This window comes from Suillus plorans (assembly GCF_016647745.1).
Source record: "Suillus plorans strain S12 chromosome Unknown HD556scaffold_11, whole genome shotgun sequence".
Taxonomy (NCBI): domain Eukaryota; kingdom Fungi; phylum Basidiomycota; class Agaricomycetes; order Boletales; family Suillaceae; genus Suillus; species Suillus plorans.
Window position 1 is genome coordinate 187,229 of NW_024537395.1, and position 23,734 is coordinate 210,962.

Consider the following 23,734-nt stretch of genomic DNA (forward strand, 5'->3'; position numbering starts at 1 on the left):
CCCTGCAATACCCACACGCTGTTTGGTGCTCTTCCCCCATGCGCATTCCAGGACCCACCATCCAGAATTTGCTTGTAGCATGACAACATTTCTGGACGCCTTTTTTCCGTCTCAAATGAAAACAAAACCGAGCAGTTGCCAAACGGTCCCTAACTCCGCATTAATTCATCCCAGTAAGTTGCCTTTCCATTACCTTCACCTCGTATCTAATTAGGTTTATTTCCAATTGTAGCACTCCCATGAAAACACTTGACATTCCAAACAACGGTATGCATTGCTTTGCCTGTTCTTTTCGAGATTTCTACATTGGTTTTCTTTACCCATTGATAGTTCCACCTCCCTCGAAGTAGCAAATGAAGTCAAAGGTGAATTTCAGCTATCAAGGCAGCTTCGTATCAAGCGAACATCGCATCCCCTAGATCGCATTTTGCTCAATAAGGAACTACTTCGTCGAATATCTAGCGACTTTGTTATACAAGATAATAATCTAGGACCTTCACAAAGGACATGCATGGTGCGTCATCACATTCGTGCGCGTGAAATCCTTTTTGCATCTTGAACAAATAGCCACAATCTTCTTCTCATGCACCTCGTTAATGTGACGACCGAGGCCATCCTTGCTGATGAATTTCGGACACTTGTCCCAGGGGCATTTTACTCTGGGGCGTCCTACTTTGACTTTTGTTCGGCCAGTTTGCACAACAGAACCAAGCTGTTGGGCAGCGGACTCACACACGGGATCGGACGTGCCATCGACATCGAGCGATAAATCTAGGGGTACATTGTAAACTTCTCAACGAATAGCTAGGAATGATAGCAAATTCACCGAAGCGAGCACCCACACCCTCTGATGACGATTCCGTGGCATCCATACCATAGGATGCCGTGAAGTCCTCAGAGTATATACTATGCTGATGTGTTACATAATCATTGTTAACAAAACCACAGGTGCCGTTGAGCAATAAGCCTGTATACGGTAAGCGTTTAAAAGAAAGTTTGCGTATACAGCAACTTACCTTCTGTACCTTCTGGCACCGATCCCGTGACCCTGTACGAGGGTGCAGGCTGTGGCACGAGGTAGGGGTCGTGCGAGGATATAGATGGTGGAATACCATTAAGGCTATTGAGTCCAGCTTGGGAGTCGACGATGCCATCACGTCCACCCGAATGCTTAACTGTGATAGGAGGACTGCGAGCGCCGTAGCGCAATGGGCCTGTACACGGTAAGCATTTGAAGGAAAGACTGCTTATAAAGCAACTTACCTGTTGTACCCCCTGACAACGATCCCATGACCCCGGACGATGTTCCATGGAGTGCTGCAGGCTGTAGCATGATTTGGCTATTATGCGAAGATCCAGGCGATATAACGGCAGTGAGATCATTGACTCCAGCTTGAGAGTCGACAACGCCACCACGTCCACCCGAATGCTCCATTGTGAAACCTGACTGGTAGTCGCAAACGACATTCTTGACGCTGCGGATCTCCTGCATTGCCTCACGCACGCCATGGTCTGACACGTCAAGGCGGCGCTCTAACATGTCAATGCGCTGATTTAACATATCAAGGCGGAGGATGCACTCGAGAATTGACTGGAGTGTTAGAAGATGCTGGTCAGGTGGATTTTGTAGTGTTGATGTGGGTGTATCCATGTCTTTGTTTATGATGCAACCTAATGTATAGGCGAGTGCGAATGGGGGGAGAATACTTGTGAGTCAGGAAATTGAACGGCTTTTTATGTTCATTCCACCTTTTCCGTGGCCCGTCTGGCAGGTGCAATCTGGCCTATGGCTCGTGGCCAGTTTTCGCATAGCGCACTCTGGTTAGCCAACAAAACGTGAACCCATTGAATCAAAACGGTACTCCATTTTGCTTCATGTACTGGATCCGAAATTAACCGGCTGAATTTACCAATGGGCTTGAGTCCTTATAATAGCACTATCGCAACGATTGTCATTTCCTTGCCGCTTGAATCGCGTTGTCTGGGTGTTCCAATCCATCATGCGCAAAAATAAATGATTGACTTCAAGTGTAGCTCGAACAGAACATTTCAATTATGCGTGTCATGGCCGTGAACTTTTACTGACCTGTATAATTCATATGTCTTTCGCAAGAGACAGATAGGACGCGCGTAGTACTTCCGCAGCTCGAAACACATTCTTAACACAACCAGGTAGGGGTCAGCATATGTCTTGGAGGGTGATAACCGAATCACGGATGGTGTGACAGCTGATGCAAGGCACGGTTAACGTCGAGGCATGGGCGGCACCATCGGCCATGCAATCTAGAGATTAGATGATGTATTAGATGCTAAGGTGTAGGTACTTATGGATGAATTACTATTTAGGGATGCTCAAAGTTTGGGGCGCTCAGGTCGCCCACGCCTATGACCCCCCTTGGCTTACAACACCATCTCGTTTTGTACATATCCGTATTATATAATACTGTGTAAGCTACGTTTTAGGTAGACCAAAGGGGTCATAGGCGTGGGCGGTAGGCATGGGCGACCTGAGCGCCCCCAACTTTGAGCGTCCCTAATATGTAAGTAACAAAGTGTCGAGTGTATGTACTATTTTTAACTTAGCTATCAGACGTGAGGCAAAGACTAGAAATTAAAATACTTCGCGCACCAGATATGGCAATTAAGATTCTCAGGCTGAGCCTGAGAGGCGTGGCTCAGCGGCGCACTGTCAACCAGTGTTCTACCAGCCGCCGAACGTTCGCCAAAGTCAGTGAACGTCTCCCATGATGGTCACATGTGAACATGTTGAATAGTACTAGGTATGGTGCATGTAGACACAACACCACTAACTGACAAACAAAAACAAGCAAACATCATGCGGGAGTTTCTATCTTCTTTTCTGCTGCAGCGCAGTACCTCGCTAGAATTGAAAATGTATAGCTGTAAGTTTTAGCAGGCAGAAATGGAAAGAGACATAATGAAATCGTCATCTGCAGCTTCCCCTTCACCGTCGTCATTCCCAACACCTTCATTCTGTTCATCATTGCATCCATCAAAGCCGTCATTGAATCTTGCGTAGCATCGTTGAATGTGTCTCAAAATAAGTATAGCGTATATGTGAATGTGTCTTGACTGACGAATCCGGTTTAGATCTTGAGATTCATGAATCACATGAGTTCTTCGCGGAGCGCCCTTATGCCGCATGTTGGCATTCGGTCTTCTGCAGCTCGTGGGCCGATGCCAAAGTTTGAGTTTGGGTACGTTTTCGTACGCCTTGGCCACCACGTTCACAACATCTCTCTTCGCTTGAAGGTCTAGTCACGAACCTATGCTTGCTCATGTCTTCATGTTTGCCGTCTGAGCCACTATCCTCCATCTTATCAACATCCCAACATCGCAGCTCATCACTGCTGGGGACATTCAAGATGACCACTTCTGTAAGCGCCAATGTATGAACTAACCACCACGGTCCAGACAGTCTGGGCCCTCAGCACCATTATGAACGCTACATTTGTAACGGTGGACACATCATGATTGAGCCTCCTACTGTAACACTCAAGACGGGTACTGGTTAGTTGCCAAGTTCTTCTACAGAATACAATCTCCTTATCATCCCAGGATTCTGGTACTGATGAGTGGCTGGGAGACGGGTTAGTCTTCAGCTTGTCGAATGTACTCGATATGAGCTGATATATCTTAGGAGAACAGAACTAGCTGGTATGACCCCTTCAAGACCTGGTTCGAGGTAAGTACGAATGTTGAACGTTGAGGATAATCATGCATCTCACGATGTTTCATTAGACATGTACCTTTGATCCGTTGGCAAACTTGACCGAGGTGCAGTGCAAACTTGTTCTCGGAGGTAAACACAATCTACTCTCGAGCTTTCTGAGCGATTATACGACGTATATTCGTTTGAGTGTATTTTTTCCAGGTTTGCCCAAAATTATGTTCATTCAACGCCGAGTCTCACCCTTGAGCCAGGTATTGACGAGAAAACCACCCTACTCCGAGTTCAAGCGAGCGCACAAGTTGTGGTCACAATTTCTCTCAGAACAAAATCATGGCGTCCGGTTTCTCGCGATCATTGATAGCCATTGGAGTTTTATTCTGAATTGCTGGTCTATCAAGGATTGTAGACCGTCCTCTCAGCAGGTAGATGAATGCATAAGGCCAACTCTACCTCTTACAGCCTGATACATCATCTCCCGACTAATCTCTAGAGTCTGGCTTACCATCATGTCTGTCTATACAGACTTGACTTTTTATTCTTGTGCAACCATTTGAACCAAGTCCTGTGTTCTCAAATAGTCAGGACCACGTAATAATAATAATGACCGCAACCTTTGATTCGGTATGACTTATAAATGGGCAACTCACATCGGTTATCTGTCCCAGGGTATCATCTGACTTGAACTTGAAGTTATGCAGTATCCCGAGCTCACCATCAACAGTGCATAGTGCATTGCTCAAGACGTTTATGCAGCGAATGATGTCCAATACATCGTGCAGTGTGCTGCTGCAGTACGTCTCCCTTTATCATGGTCTTTTGTTCGCTGATGGTATTCCCCGCTGCTATTATTGTGGCCCCTTGTACCGAATACGTTGCGAGCTTCGATGCTAGCCCGTGGACAAACTTGGCCAACAAGCCCCCTGCTGGCCAGCTTCGTTTTGTATTCCCAGAAGTCATGAACTTCACTGCTTCCTTGCTTACTGATGTCGTAAAGATCATTCCTTCATACTATTTCAGCACCAGGGCAATGAAATTGGCAAACCTTTACGCCGACGACTACCTAGCGCAGCAGCAGCTCAACAGCACCGGCATGACGCTAAACGGTGCTCTTGACACGTTCATGCAGACCACTCGCGATGCACTGATTGTCCATGGAAAGACGCCTGTCATATGGGAAGGTATGTGGCGTGTTTCTTCCTTTGAATGATGATATTGAATGGAAACGGTCGTTTAGAAATGGTCCTAGACTAGACTACTGCGCTCTCAAACCAAACTATTGTGATGTAAGTATCATAATATCACGATCTGACATCGCTGATTCAACTTTATTGAAAGAATGCTGCAGTAGTGGCAAGAAGGGGTTTCGGGATCATCCATGCACCATCAAATCACTTCTACCTGGTTAGTTGACGAGTCCGTTTATAGAATATAATGTCCTTATTATCCTAGGATTATGGTGCTGGTGAGGGACTGGGAGACGACCCAATTGGGTTGGTCTTCATCTTGTGGAATATACTCGATCTGAACTGACATTCCTTGTGAGAACAGAAATGGCTGGTGCGACCCCCTTCAAAATCTAGTCCAAGGTAAGTATGAATGTTGAGGATAGCCACGCATCTCACAATGTCCCGTTAGGCATATACCTCTCATCCGTTGGCAAACTTGACCAAGGCGCAGTACGAACTCGTTGTCGGAGGTGAACACAATCTAATCTCGAGGTTAAATCAACCTTTCTGACCAATCTGCAGGCGAGCAAATTCTATGGAGTGGACAGTCTGGTCCCCAAAATGTCGACTCGATCGCGTGGCCACGCGCTGCATCATCAGCATAAATTTTCTGGAGTGGGAAGCAGCCCACTGGCGCTGCACTCAACGTCACCGATGCACTTCCTCGTTTGCATGTAAGTAGTGTTTCTTGATGTGGAAGTACTTACGTGTATACTATGCACTAGTAGCTAGTTCACATCGATATCTTGGCTGGAATTCTGAAAATAGTATTGGTCCCACGTAGGCAATGTTACATAACACTTAGTTTTGAGTCTTGCCAACTCTGCCCCAGGGCCTAGTGATGCATCAGGCTTTACTTGTTCACGAAGTCCTCCTAGAGATATTCGCCTATGTACCATATGCTGAAACACCATCGACCCAGAAATTGCTTTCAGCGCTTGCAAGGACATGCAAAATCTTCCACGAGCCTGCGATGGATTTGCTGTGGACTGAAATCTATGGATTAGAACCACTGCTAGGCTGTGTAGCGAGGTTACATCGACTGATATACCATAGTGGTATAAGGGTCAGTACATGACTTCATTACGCTTTGTTCGTTTCTTTTCGGCTCACCGAGCGTCTACATAATAGTGGCACCAACCCTGGGCGAAAGGTGTCGAGCCATTATCTGCCCATGAGGCCCATCAATTTCTGCGTCACTCCTCCCGCATACGCACATTGGACATAAAATCTGATGATCCGCACCTTCTCTCTGTCATCCCCGCCGAGGCATGCATATTTCCAAGGCTGAAGTCATTAAGTCTTACCACCGCATATCTGAACCTCTTTCTGCCTCACATGCTGCACCGATGTCATCTATTGGGCGTCGATGAGGGTCTGCAATCCTTTGTGATACGTTGCATTGCTCTGGAGGATTTATTCATCTACACTCCTGAATGGCGCCAGGTTGATAGTACAGCAAATGAGATGTCCCTGCTATCCGATAGGATTCATTGGTGCACGCGGCTTGTAACTCTTTGTTGTCCAATGCTCGACTGGGAAACATGGAAGCATCTCTCCCACCTCCCTACCCTTCTCAATTTAGAAATTGAACAAGGGTGTAATGACCCTCCTTCGCTGTCAAAACGAGATATCGTGAATGTATCATTCCTTAACATCACAAGCCTTTCCTTTCAAGATCTCTATGATCCTGAAGACATCATCACAGTCATGCAACACTCGCAATTTCCCTCGCTGAAAAAGTTCGAGTTTGAAGCCAACTATATCTCTTCAGAAGATGCCGAGCAACTCTTTCATGCTCTGTCCCGCTGCGAAGCGTGTCGGACTCTAGAAGAAATCACCATTTGTTCTCTTGATGAGGAATACCGTGTACCCCCAAACAGCGAGCCTTTGACACCAATTCCGCAATTTCTTTGTTTTACGCAACTCCGAAGCCTGAGGCTCACATTTCATAATTTCCACATCATCCACCTGGACAATGACATGCTCTTGCAAGCCATGTCTACTTGGCCGCACATCCGCGCTCTGGAAATCAGTGACTCAGCTAGCTATGCTCCTTCCGAAATCTCCCTCCGTGGATTATTCACAGCGCTCAGTCTATGTCCAGAATTGGATACACTACGAGTTCCAATCAATCTTGCAACTATCGACATCGATCCTGATGCCGAGCCAATACAACATACCTCCCTACGATTATTGGCTTTGGACTTATCCGTGTCTCAAACTGAAACTATCGCCCGCATTATTTCCGCCTGGCTCCCTTTCGTCGACCAAGTTCACTCATATGGTTCGAATTGGATTGAAGTCAACAGGTATCTTAGATCTTTGAGAAGGGCTACTGCGCCGTATATCACGCGAGCCTCCTATAAGAATTGAGTTTGGAATATCTTCACGTCCGGGAATGTGTCATTAGTACGATTTCTAACACGATTACGTGCGTCACCTGAGCTCCACCGCTCACTGTGCTCGACGGTCCCCTCCCTCCTGTATACCTTTTGATATCCGCGTCTGTAACAGCCATGTAATCACACAACACAATACGCGCTTGATAAAATTCAACAACTACATAGAAGGATACATCCATGGCATATGATGAGATACCATGGCTGCGTCTAGCGCGTTATAAAGATAGTCTAATAATCATATAGAAGTGATAATGAAGAGAGTAAAGCATGTCAAGAAGAGCGAATGTTCAATTTAGATGTCGTTAGTTGTAGATAGAAATTGTTTCAAGACCTGGAGACAACACTAGAGTACGGCAGTAGGAAGTTAGCAGTAGTGACGAATTCTGGGATTGCTCTTAGCGTTGATCAGTTTGCGCTGTCTCTTCCAAGTTGTGTACAGTTGTCGTTCACGAAAACCTGAGTTTGTCGAGAAATTTATGCCTTGTCTCTGCGGGTCACACAGCGAAATGGAAGGTAGCGCAATGTTCGAAGTGATGCACTGCACAATGAGGTGCGGCAATAAATTGTATCTATACTACGTGCAGTCCACATCTTGACTAGGATTCTGAAAATAACAGGTAGCAGCACCCATCGATGACTGTACTCACGTAGGAATGTCCTGTCTTGAGCGTCCCTTGTTATTCCATCGTTTAGCAAATCTGCTCACCACCGACCCTGCATCTTGACTTCAACAGACAAACAACACTTTACCTGTGTTCCGGGTGAGCACCTTGCCTCTCCCACATTCTCATCACCTCACATCTTCCCATCAGGAGACAACGCGTGTCTTACTTACGGTACGCCTTCTCTGTGTCATTAGTCTTATTCTATCTGGTCACCTACTCAAGTTCCATACTCGCAGGTCGCCACTTGAACAAGCGATGATCTGATATTCGCCGGGCAGGTGAGACGAGCTGCGTTGTCCAAATTTATGGCAGGGCGTTGTTGCTGAAGCGATCCCATCCGGCGCTGCAGTATGTGATTGTTACTCGAAGCGTGCAACTAAACCTAGTTGCGTCGCGTCTCCCTTGAGATAGCCGAACTTAAAATGGCCTGCTATGGCCATAAAAATTCGATTGCATACCTAGAGTGTGATCACAAAAGTAGGCAATGACTAGCTAGTGACTTGTGTTAGCACCTTCCCATGCCACCTAGAAGCTAGGCTCACCATTCCGAACCGAGTCTTTGCACAAGTAGTAAACCTGTGTGGCTTCAAAATGAGCTTGCCTTGAAAGATCTAGATCGACACGAAGACTTCCGATCGACGCGTCGCGATCAGGGCAGGTCCATGATCGAGCTAAGATTCGACGATCAAGATTGCAACTATGTTGATCGGCAAAATGACGCACGACGCGTATGTATAGGCAATTCACACGCCTGTATTGGAAGAAAGACCTTATCTGAGTCAACGTTTGTTTTCAACACACGCATGCATGCAAGCCCGGCTAGTTTCAATGAATCTCTGTGCGAAGTAATTTGTGAGCGAAAATGAATACGGAAAAGTTGAAAGGCACGGACAAGGCGATGCGAATCAAGGCCGCTGAGTTTCCGCTTGCTCGTCGTCGTACTCACCTCCAAGGGATCAATCATGACATCTCCAAGAGGAATGCTGGAGGTGTAGTCGTGGAACATAGGAACTCCGGAGATGGGGCATATTTATATCTAGGCACCCGAACAATCCTATTATTAAATATTGGGGCCCGGGGGCCGAGTCCCGACGTCTTGTCGACGTTTTTCTTCTCAGTGCAGCCATACTTCTCCTTTTCCACAACAATTCACGTAGAGGGCTGCACTCTCTCGATTCTTGAAAACACTTGATATTATAAACAACGGTGCGCATCGCCTTCCCTGTTTCTTTCGAGATATTCATACCTATCTTTAGGGCTTTCTCTGCCGATATTGATGGCTCGACCTCACTCGAAGTAGCGAATGAAATCAAGGGTGTGCTTTCATCCACCAAGGTGGCCTTATAGTAAGTGAACATCAACACTCCCAGATCCCATCTTATTCATAAGGAATCACTTCATCAAATGTCTAACGACTTTGTTATACAAGATCACAATCTAGGACATTCCACATCCGGTCCGAAGCCTATGCTCATTCATCTGGTACGGATGCTTGAACTCCTTTCCGCAGCACGCACAAACAGCCTTAATCTTCCCCTCGTGCACTTCTTTGACGTGACGAGTGAGATTATCCTTGTTGACGAGTGCCGAGCACCTCTCCCAGGTGCATTTCACCTTCGCTTGGCTAACCTGCTCAACGGGGACAAACAGTTCCGCGTCGGGTCTGGCTGCAGAACTCAATGGAGCATTTCCCTCGAAATAAATTCCCTGGAAGGGTTTTGCAGCGGGCTCATGGACGGAATCGGACGCGCCATGGAGTGGTAAATCTAGGGATACACTGAATGTTTCAATGAAAAGTTGTGAATGATAACGAATTTACCGAAGCGAGCATCCACACCATCTGATGACAATTCCATGACACGCGGGTCAGGAAATGCCGGAATGCCTGCAGAGTACATGCTGTGCTGAGGCTGAGTTACATAGTCGGCACAACTGCGGGCGCCATGGGGCAATAAGCCTGTACATGGTAAGCATTGAAATTTGAAAGACTGCATATACAGCAACTCACCTTCTGTACCTTCTGATGACGATTCCACAACCCCGAATGATGCTTCATGGGGTGCATGCTGTAGCCCGAAGCAGGGGTCGTGCGAAGATTCAGACGGTAGAATAGCATTGAGGGTATCGAGTCCAGCTTTGGAGTCGATGGTGCTATCACATCCGTCCGAATCCTCCATTGTGGCATCTGACCGGTAGTTGTCCAGGAGATCCATGACGCTGTGAACCTCTTGGATTTCCTCGTGCACGCGACGCTCTAACCTGTAGAGGCGGTCGAGGCACTCGAGATATGACTGCCGGACTAGTCTTGTTGGATGTTGATCAGGGGCCTGTACTGACCATGCGGACGACAGGTTTTGTCGTGTTGATCTGGATGAATTTATGGTGCGCTCGTGTCTTTTTCTACGGTGCGCGCCTAACCTATCCATCTGTAGACTCTAGGCGACAGGTAAAACAGTATGGAAGCAGGAGAACCCTTGTTATCCTTTGCGAGAGTTGGGAAATTGATCACAAAATGGAACATCATCCCAAGGCCTTTATATCATGCGCTCTGTGCCCATGGCGCCTCTGGCAGGCGCAGTGGGTATGTAGCCGAATCCACCGAGTATTTTGCTTCTAATGAGTTGCCTCGTTGAACGGGACCAATCTGCAAGTCTTACCGGAAATGAATTGCATATGAAATGCAAAGTGTAATTATTATCGCCTGCCATTCGAGCCTTGTGAACTTGGCCCTACCTCTTATAGATTTAGATCTCCCTGCTCGCTTCTAGGAGACAGTCAAACGCGATGTGAATAAATTTCCACGCGTACCCAAAATAGCTAGTATGTCACTGGACGACTAGGCTGCATTGGAAGTTGGCGTGACTCAGAGTGCACTGTCACAGGTACCATTATGAACTTGCTGGGATGTGTCAAGCTACCGTGGTAGTTCCATTGGACGGTCCCCATCGCGGTGACTTCCTTCTTAACCAAGAACTATATTGTAACAAGAAAGGGTCATTTCGGTTGGTACTCGTGCTTCATAATGTCAACAAGGGCCGATGGCAGGGACACAAAAGGATCGATATTCCACTCTCCATCAATACTACTGGTTGATATTGCCATTCTCAATCGACTTCCAAACATAGCCGTGGCAGTCCATATGTATGTTCTCTTTCATGAAATCCGCGATAAATAGCTAATTACGTCTGCAGCCTTTACTCAACCACATGGAATTCTATTAGGACAATCCGCTAGAATCCACCCTGTCGGTTCGAATCCACCGTTAAATATTACCGCAACGCCACTGCGAAAGGGGCAAATCGTACATAAGTGCCAGTGCGCTGGGCCCGAAGGGGCCAACCGCAGGAACCATCAATCACTGATATCCCAAGTGAGAACTGGATATGTTCCGATAGGCCGGCCACGTGTATAGGCTGAGATATGAATTACCGTGTAAATGACTTCAAAAAGTCTACTGACGACCCTATACTACATGTACGAGGTTATCGTGTACATAATAGTTCCTGTCCATTCGAAACTTTCATTCCATCCATTCGGAGCTTCCATCCATTCGAAGTTCCCCCATCACGCGCAATCAAAGCTCCCGTCCATTCGAAGCTCCCATCGAAGCTCCAATATTCCGTGATTCGAAGCTCCCCTCCATTCGAAGGTCCTGTCCATTCGAAGGTCCCGTCCACATATTTAAAGCGTAACTGGCACTGAAACGGAAGTATGTCACTGTATCGACATGGGAACGTTTCAATTTTGGTGCAGGATCAAAAAAGATTGTACTAGTAGCACTTGCAAGCGTTTCCTACTGAACTTAATTTGAAGAGGAACAAGAATATGAATCACACAACGGCAGAAATAGTCGATTGGTGGTAGCTTAAGCAACAAAACATGTGTCTGGAGCTAGTAAGTAGTGGAATTGAACTATTGAGTGATGGACAGCTGGGAAGGTGCTGGAGAGTGCGGTTGGGTATGGCTTGGCACAGGAAAGATGTTGGCGCATTCAGAGCTGGTGCAGTTGGCGACAGTATCGAAAGCTTAATTGGTGCGAGAAATAGAGGAAAAGTAAATGCGTACGATAATGAACTGCGGAAATGACTTCCAAGAGCTGTATAGTCCCGTGAAATAGGGTGAGTAAGTGTGATGGCCGCTCACCATTGCCTTTCGGGTTGATTCGGAGTCAGTGATTTGATGTTGTTTTTGCTCCGAGTAACGTGTCAAAGAGCCATTCTCTATCCATGGGCATACCAAGGCTGGTCATCGGCCAAATCCAAGCGTCATCCCAAAAATTGGCACAACGTTATCTTGATCCGGCCCCAGCCATCCTTCAATGTCATTGCTCTACTCAGTCTCTGTATTTTACATTCAGTACACCAGCAGGAAGTCCAACCCCGAAGTACTCGCCTTGCTCTTCCCTTCCCTTTCTAAATCACTTCCGTATATCTAGTATTAAGGGCGAATGAAGTCTGAGAGTGGAATTTAGCGACGCACTAGTACTAAAATGATGAATGATTTGTCGTCGCCTTGTTTTGGAGTTGCGCATAGTAAGCCATAAGAATGAGTTGATGACAGACCTCACCTTCCATTGCTGACTAGAGTTCCAAGCGGACGGACCCTTGACTCACTAGGGGCAGAGTGCGGTGTAGCAAATCTAATCGGTGTAGGTATGACAACATATGGCGAACGTCCTACTGCAAGATGCTGTGATGGCCAGACCCTGCTATAATAGAGACTGCAGCTGTGAAAAACAAATTGTAGACACACCGGATCCTTCCGAGCACTCGACCATTTCGCTACTTGCCGGCTTATTTTATCAATGTCCGTCAGGACGCATCCCAATCATGGCCCATGTCAGCGCTCCAAGTCAACATTTGAATTCAAATAAGTATGTGTCCTCGGCCATGCTCCCCATTTTTTCCCTCACAATTGAATAGACAATTCAGCTGCATGCTCTCTCATAATCAACGTCAATGTCATCACGCGAGAAACAGCCATATCTAATCGAATCTTATTCCCGTTGCTGTGCATCATGATTACGGTTTTACCTTTCGTGTTGCTTTTCAAGATCCACTACACGTCTATCTCCAAGACTTTCCCTGTTCAATCGCTAATGGATGACCAAGCCTCCGTCAAAGCGCTCTGTGGCGAATGAGGTCAAGGATGAACATTTGAATGTCGGAGTTTGCGACCTCAGTGCGGTTCCGGATTGGTTCCATACATTCATTGCCCCAATGATCATAGTCATCGCATTCGGGTGGCCTTCAGGAAACATCGGTACACTAGAGAATACAACTTCGAGAAGACTAAATCAATTATCAATAATCGAAGCGGTGAAGTTGGGCGTGCGTGCGTATGCATGCATCATTTTGTTTAAGTCAACCAAATCTAGGGACGCATTTGCCCCGAAGGATATGGTCATCCATCATGTACGGGCGTGCGAACCCTTTTCCACAGCTGGCGCATCGAGCCTTAACCTTCCGCTCATGTACTTCGTTGATATGACGAGTGAGATTACTCTTGTTGACGACACTTGAGCACCCAGGCCGGGTGCACTGTACTCTTTCCTGGACAGGTGATTGTTCATCGTGTTCGACTGAAGAACTTGACGGGGTCTGCTCCTCAGAGTACGTGCTGTGCTGGGGCACGAAGTCTTGTGCCATAGACTCATAGCCGTCTGGATCGGAAGAGCTGTAGGGCACTACGTCTTTTCGTATATGGTGAGTTTGCAAAGAAAAGGCTGCCAATGATAGCAAACTTACCTTGGGAAAATTGACCGAGGGGATGATTTACACCCTCTAACAACAATCCTAAAGGACCGTCCGGAAGCTGGCTATATAATGGTAAAAGCTCTGGAAAGGAGAGATCCGATGACCATGCACTAGCGAGTACACTTGGGGCAATGGTCTGAGGCTCATTGACGGTCGCTTGGATGTCAACGGTGCCATCCCATGTGCCCTCGGTGACTTCCGATTGGTCGCTGGGAAGAAGCTCTCTGATACGAGAATAGATCTCCAGCATTTCCCTGTAAGTGTTGAGCATCCTTTCACTGTGTCGGTCAAGGCATTCAAGATACGATTGCAGTGTTGGTTTCATTGAATGTCGATCTGGGGCCTGCCCCAGCTGCGAAGATGTCGTCGACGGGAAGGTTGTTTGCATTGGTCTGGACCTTAAAGGTTAAGTCATGTTTTCTGTCAACGAAATATAAGCTTACATATGTAAAGGCGGCTTCAGTCTGAATACTGAGTTTATTTTCTGATTGGCACGGGAAGTCGTATGGATGCAAGAAGGTCCTGCCAACCTTTGCGCGGTTCTTTATATTTCTGTTTGGGGCCTGTTTGCTTCCTGTAGGTTGAGTGTGATTGTGCGGCCTTGGCGCGCGGGAGGACATAACGTTAAGATGGAGGTGCGGTCTACGTTAGGGCTAATGCCGACCATGACGACACACAAGCCAACTAGGTACACTTCATCAGGAACAACCCTGAAAAATGCAAACTTTACGATCCATCAAAGTTTCCTATCATAAGGAAGTTCTGCCGTGTTCGCTAAAAATTATGATATACACCATACCGCAAGTAACCTCGTGTTCAAGAAGGCCTATGGTTACTTATTGAAGTAACAAAATACGTGTCTAGAGCTAGCAAGTAGTGTAATCGAACTAGTTAAGGAGTAGCACGTTCAGGCCTGGTACCAGAGGGTGCAGTTAGCCAAATGGGTGATGAACATCGCCGCCTGTGAGAGAAGTCAGCAAAGGCAAGGATAGCAGAATATGAATGGAAGAGTATTCGTGTTTGGAACATTCCACAGGTGCCTCAAACCAAAAGGAGGATATAAAATGGTCAGTTAACACAACTGCAACATGCAGGAATGGCGTGCACCATGAAATTTGTGGAGGCAAGCAGGTCTTAGGAAGTGGCGGATTGGTGCTAGCTCGTGTTATTGTCACTGATCGATGATCAGTGGCAGCAGCGGAGCAGTTGGGGTCGCTCACATGCGGAGATCTGTGGGCAGCGAGGAACCCGGCGGGCAGGAAGATGGGGATGGGCCTACAATAGACAGCCGAGGGAATAACGTGTCATCATTGTGAAAACCTCCAAGCGGAGTATGAACGAAACTTGTACCTGCGGAAGTGCGCACGGAACGGACAAAGTGCTGGAGTATATGTACGTATCTGACTTTATGTAAATCTCCCGCGAACAATATCGAGCCAGCGCTTCGGCATATATGGGCGCGAACCTAGCTTTCCACAACCGACGCAGACAACCTTGAGCTGACCTTCCGCCGAATCGCTGATGGCATCTCGTTCACATGACAAGTCACGGTGAGGTTATCCTTCTTGACAGCTCTTGAGCATCTGGGGCAGGTACACTTTTACTTTATCTTGACCAGCCTGCGCAACTCGAACGGGTTGTTGGTTACAACTTGCCGGCCAAGACTCGGACAAGGTCCAATTTCCATCTGAGTACTGAGGCAGGATTCCTACACGGGTACACCAAGCCCATAGCTGACGGCACAAGACGTAACCGATACTGTACTAATCCTCCGCATAGCTGAGCTCTCCGATTTAACTAAGCTCAATCTAAAGACCCAAATCAGAACTTATTAAGACCTCAGTGACTGGTCATGTAAACTTCCGCTGTATAACTTTGTCGCGAAGTCTACAATGGTACTCTTTCATGGGGCGGGCCCGCACGGCGAAGACACAGGTACAAATATCAGAAGAAATTAATATCGGGTTGAGTGCCCTTGACTCCGGTTGCAGCATCACAGTAGATCTCTTCATAAGCTGACTGCCAAGGATCACTCCATTCATTTCATACTAAGCTTGCGATTAATTCATATCGTCCAATTATCATCCAGCGCTCATGACGGGCTATAAGAACCTAATATTGTTTCTTGCATATTTACATGGCTCTGTGAAGAGGCATATGTGCGATAGAGGGCAGTGTTCCACGCACCTCCTTATCCAGTTTTGATTCAATTGTTGGATTTAGTGGCCAGTTCATGGGATCAGGCTTATAATATCAGTTTGGCTCTCTTTTGATCCTTGCACCGAAATTGAGACGTTGACATGTTGACATGTCGATACTGTGACATACTTCCGTCTCATAAGTAAGTAACCGGGCGCTGCTTGCCGGGTGACCTCTCAGCATCTCCGATTGAAGGCTGCCGACGACCGACCGGCGACGCTAATGCGAGTTATCGTTCACATAACATTTAAGACATCGTGAATTGAGATCTCCTGAACCGTTCTGAGAAAACCGCCGAAACTCTAGTTCGGATTACGTTAACCTGTCAAATTACCTTGTCTTGCCAATTCAGATCCATTCGCTTTAACGCAACCTTTTCAGCGTTCAGAATTTGAGAAGAAAAAATGAGAACAATTTTACGCTGCATAGAATCAGGATGATCACATTTGAGGTCCAATATCGAAACTCGCCGAGACCGTCTTTGCAGTCACAGCATGCCACTAAGAGCCAATGGAATCAACCATAGGTTTGGGTTTGGGATTGTACTCACGTAGGAATGTCCCATCTCCAATGATTATCGGCGTCCTACGCCCTTGCTATTTCATCGTTTAGCAAATTCACTCACCACCAACCCTAGACATCGACTCTAACGGACAAACAACACTTCACCGACGTTCTGGGTGAACACCTTCCCTCTCTCGGTATCCAATATTCTTATTCCCACTGCCCGCATCTTCCCGTCAGGGGACAACGTCGTGGCTTACTTACAGTGCGTCATCTCCGTCTCGCTAGTCTTGCCCTATCTGGTCACCACTACTCAAGTTCCATACTCACAGGTCACCGCTTGAACAGGCAATGGTCCGATGTTCGCCTGGCAGGTGAAACTTGTGTTGTCCAAATTTCTGACGGGCGTTATTGCTGACATCACATCAGGTGCTGCAATACGTGATTGCTAGCCGAAGCGTGCAACGAACCAACGTTCCCCAAAATAGTAGCTCACGGAGGGGTGCATCTAGCGAGTTTATGTAAATGAACGGTGCGGCCGACGCGACGCGACAAAGATCACAAGGCACATGTCCTTCACAGGATGTGACCAAATTATATGTTTGCGCAGCCTGGGATAAATCGGTCAGAAGTTAAGTTTCATTTGATAATGGACACTACCGTGACTACATGCGCGTGAAAATTGCCATTGGCATCCATGACTCCCCGGAGAAGTCAGGTAGTTAAGGAAAGAGCCACGTCGCATGAGAAGTTCGGAGACGGCCAAGTCGTAACTTGAAGATTGGGCACTGATAAATTCAAAATTACGCGAATCATGTGGCGGGCGCGTCTTCCCTGAAGTCGGCGCCGTCAAAGAGAGGATTTCCTTCGGATAGATCAAAAGCTTGACAGATCTTTTGAAGGCCAACAGTGACTCTACTTCAAGTTTCGGGTTTCGAACCTGAGAGTGATGATGGGGTAAAATCAGGGATGTACCGGTGCATGCAACATTCTTGGTGTGGGTGAGCTAATTGGGTGAGCAAAGATTTAATGGTACATGTACGAAAGGTTGAATGAACGGATACCGGCGTGACACGCTGAACGAATGTCACGCAACCAAAGAGTGCAGCCTAGGCGTCCGCCATCCTTTCAGGTTTTACTCATGTACTATATACAGAATAACAAACATCGAATCTTAATTACTATGACCTCCAAATGACCTCAATATCCAACATTTTTCACCACACCATAAGTCAGTGGAACGAAAACACAAGCTCCAACTTTTCTAGAAAATACTTCAGACACTCGAATTTCGGGCAACGTCACTGGGAGTATCTCCCATCAGTTCTCTCCAGTCAATTCCCCACTCGAATCTAAATGATCCAACAAGGCGGTGAGACCTCGACCAGACACTACGGCAGCAACGCTGACTTGATTCAGATTCGATAACCTGCCAGATTTAACTAAATCGCACGAGCTCTCATGCCACTTCTTTCGGAGGCCTGAGTGACATCCGGCGATGTACATGGGACAGGAATGGTAGTATCATCGTAGTGAGTGCGTCCCGATTTTCATGTTTAAGTTCAATAAAGTCACAGGTAGCTGTGAAGTCGATCAGGAATCAAGCTTCAAGCACTAGAGCTCAAGGTTTGATCGAGACTTACATGATACACCGTCCCACTGTACGGCACTGTATCAGGCTTTGGCCAATTCGTTGCCTTGGTTTGCCCCTGGTATGACAACGGATCGCTTTCAGGTTATCTGGAATCCCGTGGTCAAACCGTGTCCATAATCAATCGTTTCCAACTGGTATGTCTTACATGATCTGTCTGAAACCGTACTCATGCCTTCGCAGCTCAGTGATATCTCTGCGGGTCTTCAACACCATAGGTGACTTGCTCAGTTTTTCAGCATGGTCGACAATGGTTCTTTGCCTCAGTCCACTCGTGCTTCGCTGTTCAGGGCGATCTTACTGGGATGGAGTTTGTGGGCACGTCTTATTTCACGTCTGCCCTGGATGGCACTGTGCGGTGGATAGCACCCTAACTTCTTACAATTCCAGAAGAAGGCACGACCATGATCCCGATATCAAATATACGACGTATATTTGTTTGGGTGTATTTTTTTCCAGGTTTGCCCAAGATTACGTTCCTTCAACGCTGAGTCTCACCCTTGCACCAGGTATTGACGGGAAAACCACCCTTCAAGCGAGCGCACAAGTTGTGGTCACAATTTCTCTCAGAACAAAACCGTGGCGTCCGGTTTCTCGCGATCATTGATAACCATTGGAGTTTTATTCTGAATTGCTGGTCTATCAAGGACTGTAGACCGTCCTCTCAGCAGGTAGATGAATACATTAAAGGCCAACTCTACCTCTTACAGCCTGATACGTCATCTCCCGACTAATCTCTAGAGCCTGGCTTACCATCATGTATGTCTATACAGACTGACTTTTTATTCTCGTGCAACCATTTGAACCAAGTCCTGTATTCTCAAATAGTCAGGACCACGTAATAATGAGAATGACTGCAACCTTTGATTCGGTATAACTTATAAGTGGGCAACTCACATCGGTTATGTGTCCCAGGGTATCATCTGACTTGAACTTGAAGTTATGCAGTACCCCGAGCTCACCATTAACAGTGCATAGTGCATTGCTCAAGATGTTTACGCAGCGAATGATGTCCAATACATCGTGCAGTGTGCTGCTGCAGTACGTCTCCCTTTATCATGGTCTTTGTTCGCTGATGGTGTTCCCGCAGAGAGATATCGATGTTATGATGGTCAGTACTCATCAATCAATGGACTGAACATTCTACCAGGAAATCGATACACACGGCCACGCTGCTATCATTGTGACCACTTACACCGAATACGTTGCTAGCTTCCACGCTAGCCCGTGGACAAACTTCGCCAACGAACCCCCTGCTGGCTAGCTTCGTTTTGCATTCTTAGAGGTCATGAAATTTGCTGCTTCCTTGCTTATTGACGTCGCAAAGATCCTTCCTTCGTACTATTTCAGCATCAGGGCAATGGGATCAACAAGAACTGTTACGCCGACGACTACCTCGCGCAGCAGCAGCTCAACAGCACCGGCATGACGTTGAACGGTGCTCTTGACACATTCGCACAGACCACTCGTGGTGCACTGATTGCCCATGAAAAGACGCCTGTCGTATGGGAAGGTATGTGCCGTGTTTTTTTCCTTTGAATGATGGTATTGAATGGAAACGATCGTTCAGAAATTGTCCTCGACTAGAATATTACGCTGTCAAACAAGACTACTGTAATGTAAGTATCATAATATCATGATCTGTTGCTGACATCCCATCTGGCGCTGCAGTACGTGGTTGTTATCCAAAGTGTGCAACTAAAAACGCCACATCACAGAAATCGTTGCATTTGTAGTCCTGAAAGGAAGGTGATTGGAACGAGTTCAGGTTGGGAGCTGGCGCGTTTTGTACTGGCGTTACCGTTTGTCGGACCTGCACCCAAAGCTTGACTTTGACTGCCGGCACGTCTGAGGCCGTACTGGCCTGCCATAGCCATAAAAATTCTGAATTCCATTGCGTTGAATAACCTCGAGTGTGATTACACGAGCAGGAATCTCGCAACGACTGGCCAGTGAGGTACGTTCGTACCTTCCATGCCACCTAGAAGCCAACCTCACCATTCTAAACCGAGTCTTTGCACAAATAAGCTTGCATCACGCATCACTTCAAAATGAGCTTACCATAAATGTTCGTCAAAGGTCTAGGTCGATACTAATAGACATCCCATCGACGTCTTCGTTGTAGTCAGGGCAGGTCCATGATCGAGCCAAGATTCATCGAGATCAAGATTGCAATCATGTCTTGTTGATGTCTTGAGTACCTTGAGATGCACGGTGCGTACACAGGGAAGTCACATGCCTGTATTTGAAGAGGACCTTATCTGCCCAACCGAAATGTAGATTTTCATAGATGAAGTTTTCAACACACGCACCCCTTAATTCCACTGCTTCAATGAATCTGTGTGAAGAGTACCGAGAACTCAAAAGGGCGATGCGGATCGATGGGAATGAAGGCCGCTGAGTTGCCGCTTGCTGTGAGGCTCGTTGTTGGCGTAATCTCTCACCTCCAAGGGATCATCGAATCGATCATCATCTCCAAGGAGAGTGTACTGGATGACTTTCCATAGGCAAAATATTTCAGAATAGAGTCTGAAATACATTTGTAAATATATCGAGCTTCTCAATGTTAATGAGGCATACCTTTTCACAGTTTTCAATGACGACGAAGAAGGGGCTCAGGTCCTGGCTGCTACTGTCAAATATTGTTGAGGTCGAGGTATCACGACAAGACACACCCGTTTACCAACCCCAACTGCTTTCGAAACCCCACGCCAACCTGCCCAATAAAGTCATATATATGATACGATTCTAATCAACTTTTTCAAGCCTAGTACTTTTGCGGTGATAGGGCGTATATTTAGGCACCCGAACAATTGGGTGGGCGGTGGTGAGGCATCGGGGACCATGCCAAGCGAACGTCGACGCTGCAGTTTCGTCCACCAAGGTGGCCTTGTAGAAGCAAATACTAAAGTACTAACATCCCCGAGTAGATCGCATCATGTTCATAAGAAACCACACCAACAAATATTGTAAGTACATTACCCAATCTAGGTGATAGCACCATCATGACCAGCTACAGGGCTATGCAAAGGTCCCTCGCCGCGTTGCAAAGATATTGGAACTGTGGTATCCTGTTGCTGGGGTCCACTGCTCGCCCCTTTCACTGGCTTCTCTGATAGCAAGTACAACAATCGAGGAGCATCAAGATGAGCGTCCTCGTTACCAGCAAGTACCCTCGTGTCACTGTCACAAGACCTGTACATTCGGATCACACTGAATCTCTGGCTCCTCGTTCTCTTCCAACCAGCCGTCCTCCGAGTTTCATTTTTGAAGCAGCATGGAATTGGGAAACTCGTCGAGAGCAGCCATAATGACATCGACAAGTGCAACAAGGCCTGGTCCTCGTTCTTGGAATTCAAATGGACATATTGCGGGTCTAGCTAGCGACTTTGACGTACAAAATAACAATCTAGGATCTTCTACATCTAGGGATATGCTCATTCATCTGATACTGGCGCTTGAACTCCCTTCCGCAGCCTGTACAAACAGCCTTAATCTTCCCCTCGTGCACCTCTTCGACGTGGCGAGTGAGGCTATCTTTACTTATGACTGCCGAGCACCCGTCCCAGGTGCATTCTACTTTGTCCTTTGCTTGGTTAGCCTGCACAACGGAGACGGACAGTTGCGCGTCGGGTCCGGCTGAAGAACTTGAAGGCACATGCTCCCCGAAATAAATGCCCTGGAAGGTTTGAGCACTGGGCTCATAGACGGGCTTGGACGTGCCACGGAGCAATAAATCTGGGGATATATTGTAAGCGCTTCAATGAAAAGTTGTGGATGATAACGGATTCACCAAAGCGAGCATCCATGCCCTCAGGCTCTGATGACGATCTCGTGACACGCGGGTCACAGAATGCCGGAAAACCTGCAGAGTATATGCTGTGTTGAGGCTGAGCTACATAGTCAGCAGAACTGCGGGCGCTGTGGGGCAATAAGCCTGTATACGGTAAGCGTTTGGAGGTAGGACGACATATACAACAACTTACCTTGGGGAGAGCCTGTAGTAGGCTGTGGCACGAAGCAGCGGTCGTGCGAAGATCCAAACGGTGTAATGGCATCGAGGCCATTGAGCCCAGCTCTGGAGTCGACAGTACTGAAACATTCTCCCGAATTCTCCATCGTGACATCTGACTGGCAATTGTCAAGGAGATCCATAAGGAGGCTGCAGATCTCTTGGATTTCCTCGTGCATACGATGCTCTAACCTGTCGAGGCGCTCAAGACAAGACTGCAGTGCTAGTCTCATTGAATGTTGGGAGTTTGAACATAATGAAACATCACTTCGAGGCCTTATACCATATGCTCCACGCCCCATAGCACATCTGAGGCCTGAACTTCGGGCGTAATCTGGAACCAATGTATAATCTGCTTGCAACTAGTAGTTTACCTCGTGTTGCAGGGATTAATTGGTAATTATTCTCAGAAACAAAGCACATTTCACATATAAGACGATTACTTGCCACTTCGAGTCTGTTCAGCTTGGTTGTTACCTGTCATAGATTCAGATCGCTTGACAGTCATGCGCGGCCTGTTCGCTTCCAAGTGGTAATTAAGTGCAGTGTGGATGAATTTCAATACATCCCTGAAATAACGATGTGCTGTGTCACTAGACGAGTTGAGGTAGGCTGTATTAAAAGTCGATGTGACTCAGAAGTGCACTGGAGTCACCGGTATTATTATGAACTTACTGGTTGTCGGAAAATGTCCAGATAGCTGTGGTAAGTATTTCCGTCCGGACGATCTCCGTCGCGCGGTCACTTCCCCCAGTTCTTCACCAAGACCTAATGATTGTGACAAAAAAGGATCGTTTAGGTCAGTAAACTCATGCTTTGCGATGTTGACAAGGGCAGCCCTGTTCTAGCAGATATGACAAGGATCCCGCTTTCCATCAATACCGAATCCCGATTGATAGTGCGAATATTCCAAATCGGCTTTTGAACGCTGATCTCCACTTTCTCTTCCATAGAATCCGAGATATGCCATAGAGCCAATCCCCATTTGCCTTTGCTCAGCGCTCAATGGTGATTAGTATGGCATGGAACTCCATGAGTGCGATCACGCTAGATTCCACCGCCGACCGGCACCATCCCCGTTGGTGCATCATATGGTCTTCACCCTGATGCCTACCTTGATTCATAGAATTTACATCTTCTTGGTGCTTGAGTTAACCCCGCTGGGCACGTATCTTGAACAAAAGTGTTGGCACCCTTGCGATACTTCCCTCGCGAGTCGCCAAACGTACCATGATCTTGTTTTTTTCTAGATCTCAACTTTGTTTTCTCCGCTGCAGGGTTTGACGTTAGGCTGCGGCATTACTCGCGTGTGACAAACAAAACATGTGCTAGATATAATCCCCTATATACCGCCTCGAGTTATGATTTTTTTTTTCATTCCCGGTTTTGAGATACGATATTGATGGAACAGATGACGCCTGCACGTAATACTTTCATACTGTCATCCTTCTGGATATATAACGCACCCGAGCAGGAGTTTGCGATCGCGACCCTTGGCGCGCGACCGCAGCAGCTGGTACATTTTTGAGTTCATATCATCTCCAGTGATACACCAAATCTCAGACTATTAATAACAGGCATGTCTGACACGCTGAGACTTGTCATATCGACACCTTGAGTAT

General features: G+C 47.0%; 7 protein-coding genes across 7 annotated transcripts; 3 read left to right on the forward strand and 4 right to left on the reverse strand.

The window, feature by feature from the left end:
• Nucleotides 1–496: 496 nt before the first annotated feature.
• HD556DRAFT_1439671 (uncharacterized protein) lies at nt 497–1,651 on the reverse strand (the record flags this gene model as incomplete). The annotated part of the gene is made up of 4 exons (XM_041305995.1): nt 497–771; nt 827–967; nt 1,017–1,214; nt 1,264–1,651. The coding sequence occupies 4 exons, from the start codon at nt 1,649–1,651 to the stop codon at nt 497–499; spliced, it is 1,002 nt and encodes a 333-aa protein (XP_041163664.1).
• A 2,851-nt stretch (nt 1,652–4,502) lies between these two features.
• HD556DRAFT_1457689 (uncharacterized protein) lies at nt 4,503–7,296 on the forward strand (the record flags this gene model as incomplete). The annotated part of the gene is made up of 10 exons (XM_041308161.1): nt 4,503–4,872; nt 4,946–4,977; nt 5,030–5,095; nt 5,144–5,184; nt 5,243–5,280; nt 5,330–5,370; nt 5,443–5,483; nt 5,537–5,594; nt 5,753–5,986; nt 6,052–7,296. 10 exons carry the CDS (start codon nt 4,503–4,505, stop codon nt 7,294–7,296), a joined length of 2,166 nt encoding a protein of 721 aa, XP_041163665.1.
• A 1,053-nt stretch (nt 7,297–8,349) lies between these two features.
• On the reverse strand, nt 8,350–10,416 carry HD556DRAFT_1305508 (uncharacterized protein; the record flags this gene model as incomplete). The annotated part of the gene is made up of 8 exons (XM_041299797.1): nt 8,350–8,448; nt 8,533–8,601; nt 8,937–9,001; nt 9,237–9,330; nt 9,620–9,756; nt 9,810–9,947; nt 9,999–10,249; nt 10,328–10,416. 8 exons carry the CDS (start codon nt 10,414–10,416, stop codon nt 8,350–8,352), a joined length of 942 nt encoding a protein of 313 aa, XP_041163666.1.
• A 2,937-nt stretch (nt 10,417–13,353) lies between these two features.
• HD556DRAFT_1439674 (uncharacterized protein) lies at nt 13,354–14,017 on the reverse strand (the record flags this gene model as incomplete). The annotated part of the gene is made up of 2 exons (XM_041305996.1): nt 13,354–13,682; nt 13,738–14,017. The coding sequence occupies 2 exons, from the start codon at nt 14,015–14,017 to the stop codon at nt 13,354–13,356; spliced, it is 609 nt and encodes a 202-aa protein (XP_041163667.1).
• Nucleotides 14,018–18,340: 4,323 nt separating this feature from the next.
• On the forward strand, nt 18,341–19,364 carry HD556DRAFT_1439675 (uncharacterized protein; the record flags this gene model as incomplete). Its single annotated transcript, XM_041305997.1, has 4 exons — nt 18,341–18,410; nt 19,104–19,141; nt 19,191–19,211; nt 19,251–19,364. The coding sequence occupies 4 exons, from the start codon at nt 18,341–18,343 to the stop codon at nt 19,362–19,364; spliced, it is 243 nt and encodes an 80-aa protein (XP_041163668.1).
• A 92-nt stretch (nt 19,365–19,456) lies between these two features.
• On the forward strand, nt 19,457–19,618 carry HD556DRAFT_1203246 (uncharacterized protein; the record flags this gene model as incomplete). Its single annotated transcript, XM_041296415.1, has 1 exon — nt 19,457–19,618. A coding segment is annotated over one exon (162 nt), but the record flags the coding sequence as incomplete, so codon positions are not given.
• Nucleotides 19,619–21,509: 1,891 nt separating this feature from the next.
• HD556DRAFT_1439677 (uncharacterized protein) lies at nt 21,510–22,255 on the reverse strand (the record flags this gene model as incomplete). The annotated part of the gene is made up of 3 exons (XM_041305998.1): nt 21,510–21,838; nt 21,894–22,037; nt 22,087–22,255. The coding sequence occupies 3 exons, from the start codon at nt 22,253–22,255 to the stop codon at nt 21,510–21,512; spliced, it is 642 nt and encodes a 213-aa protein (XP_041163670.1).
• Nucleotides 22,256–23,734: the final 1,479 nt, after the last annotated feature.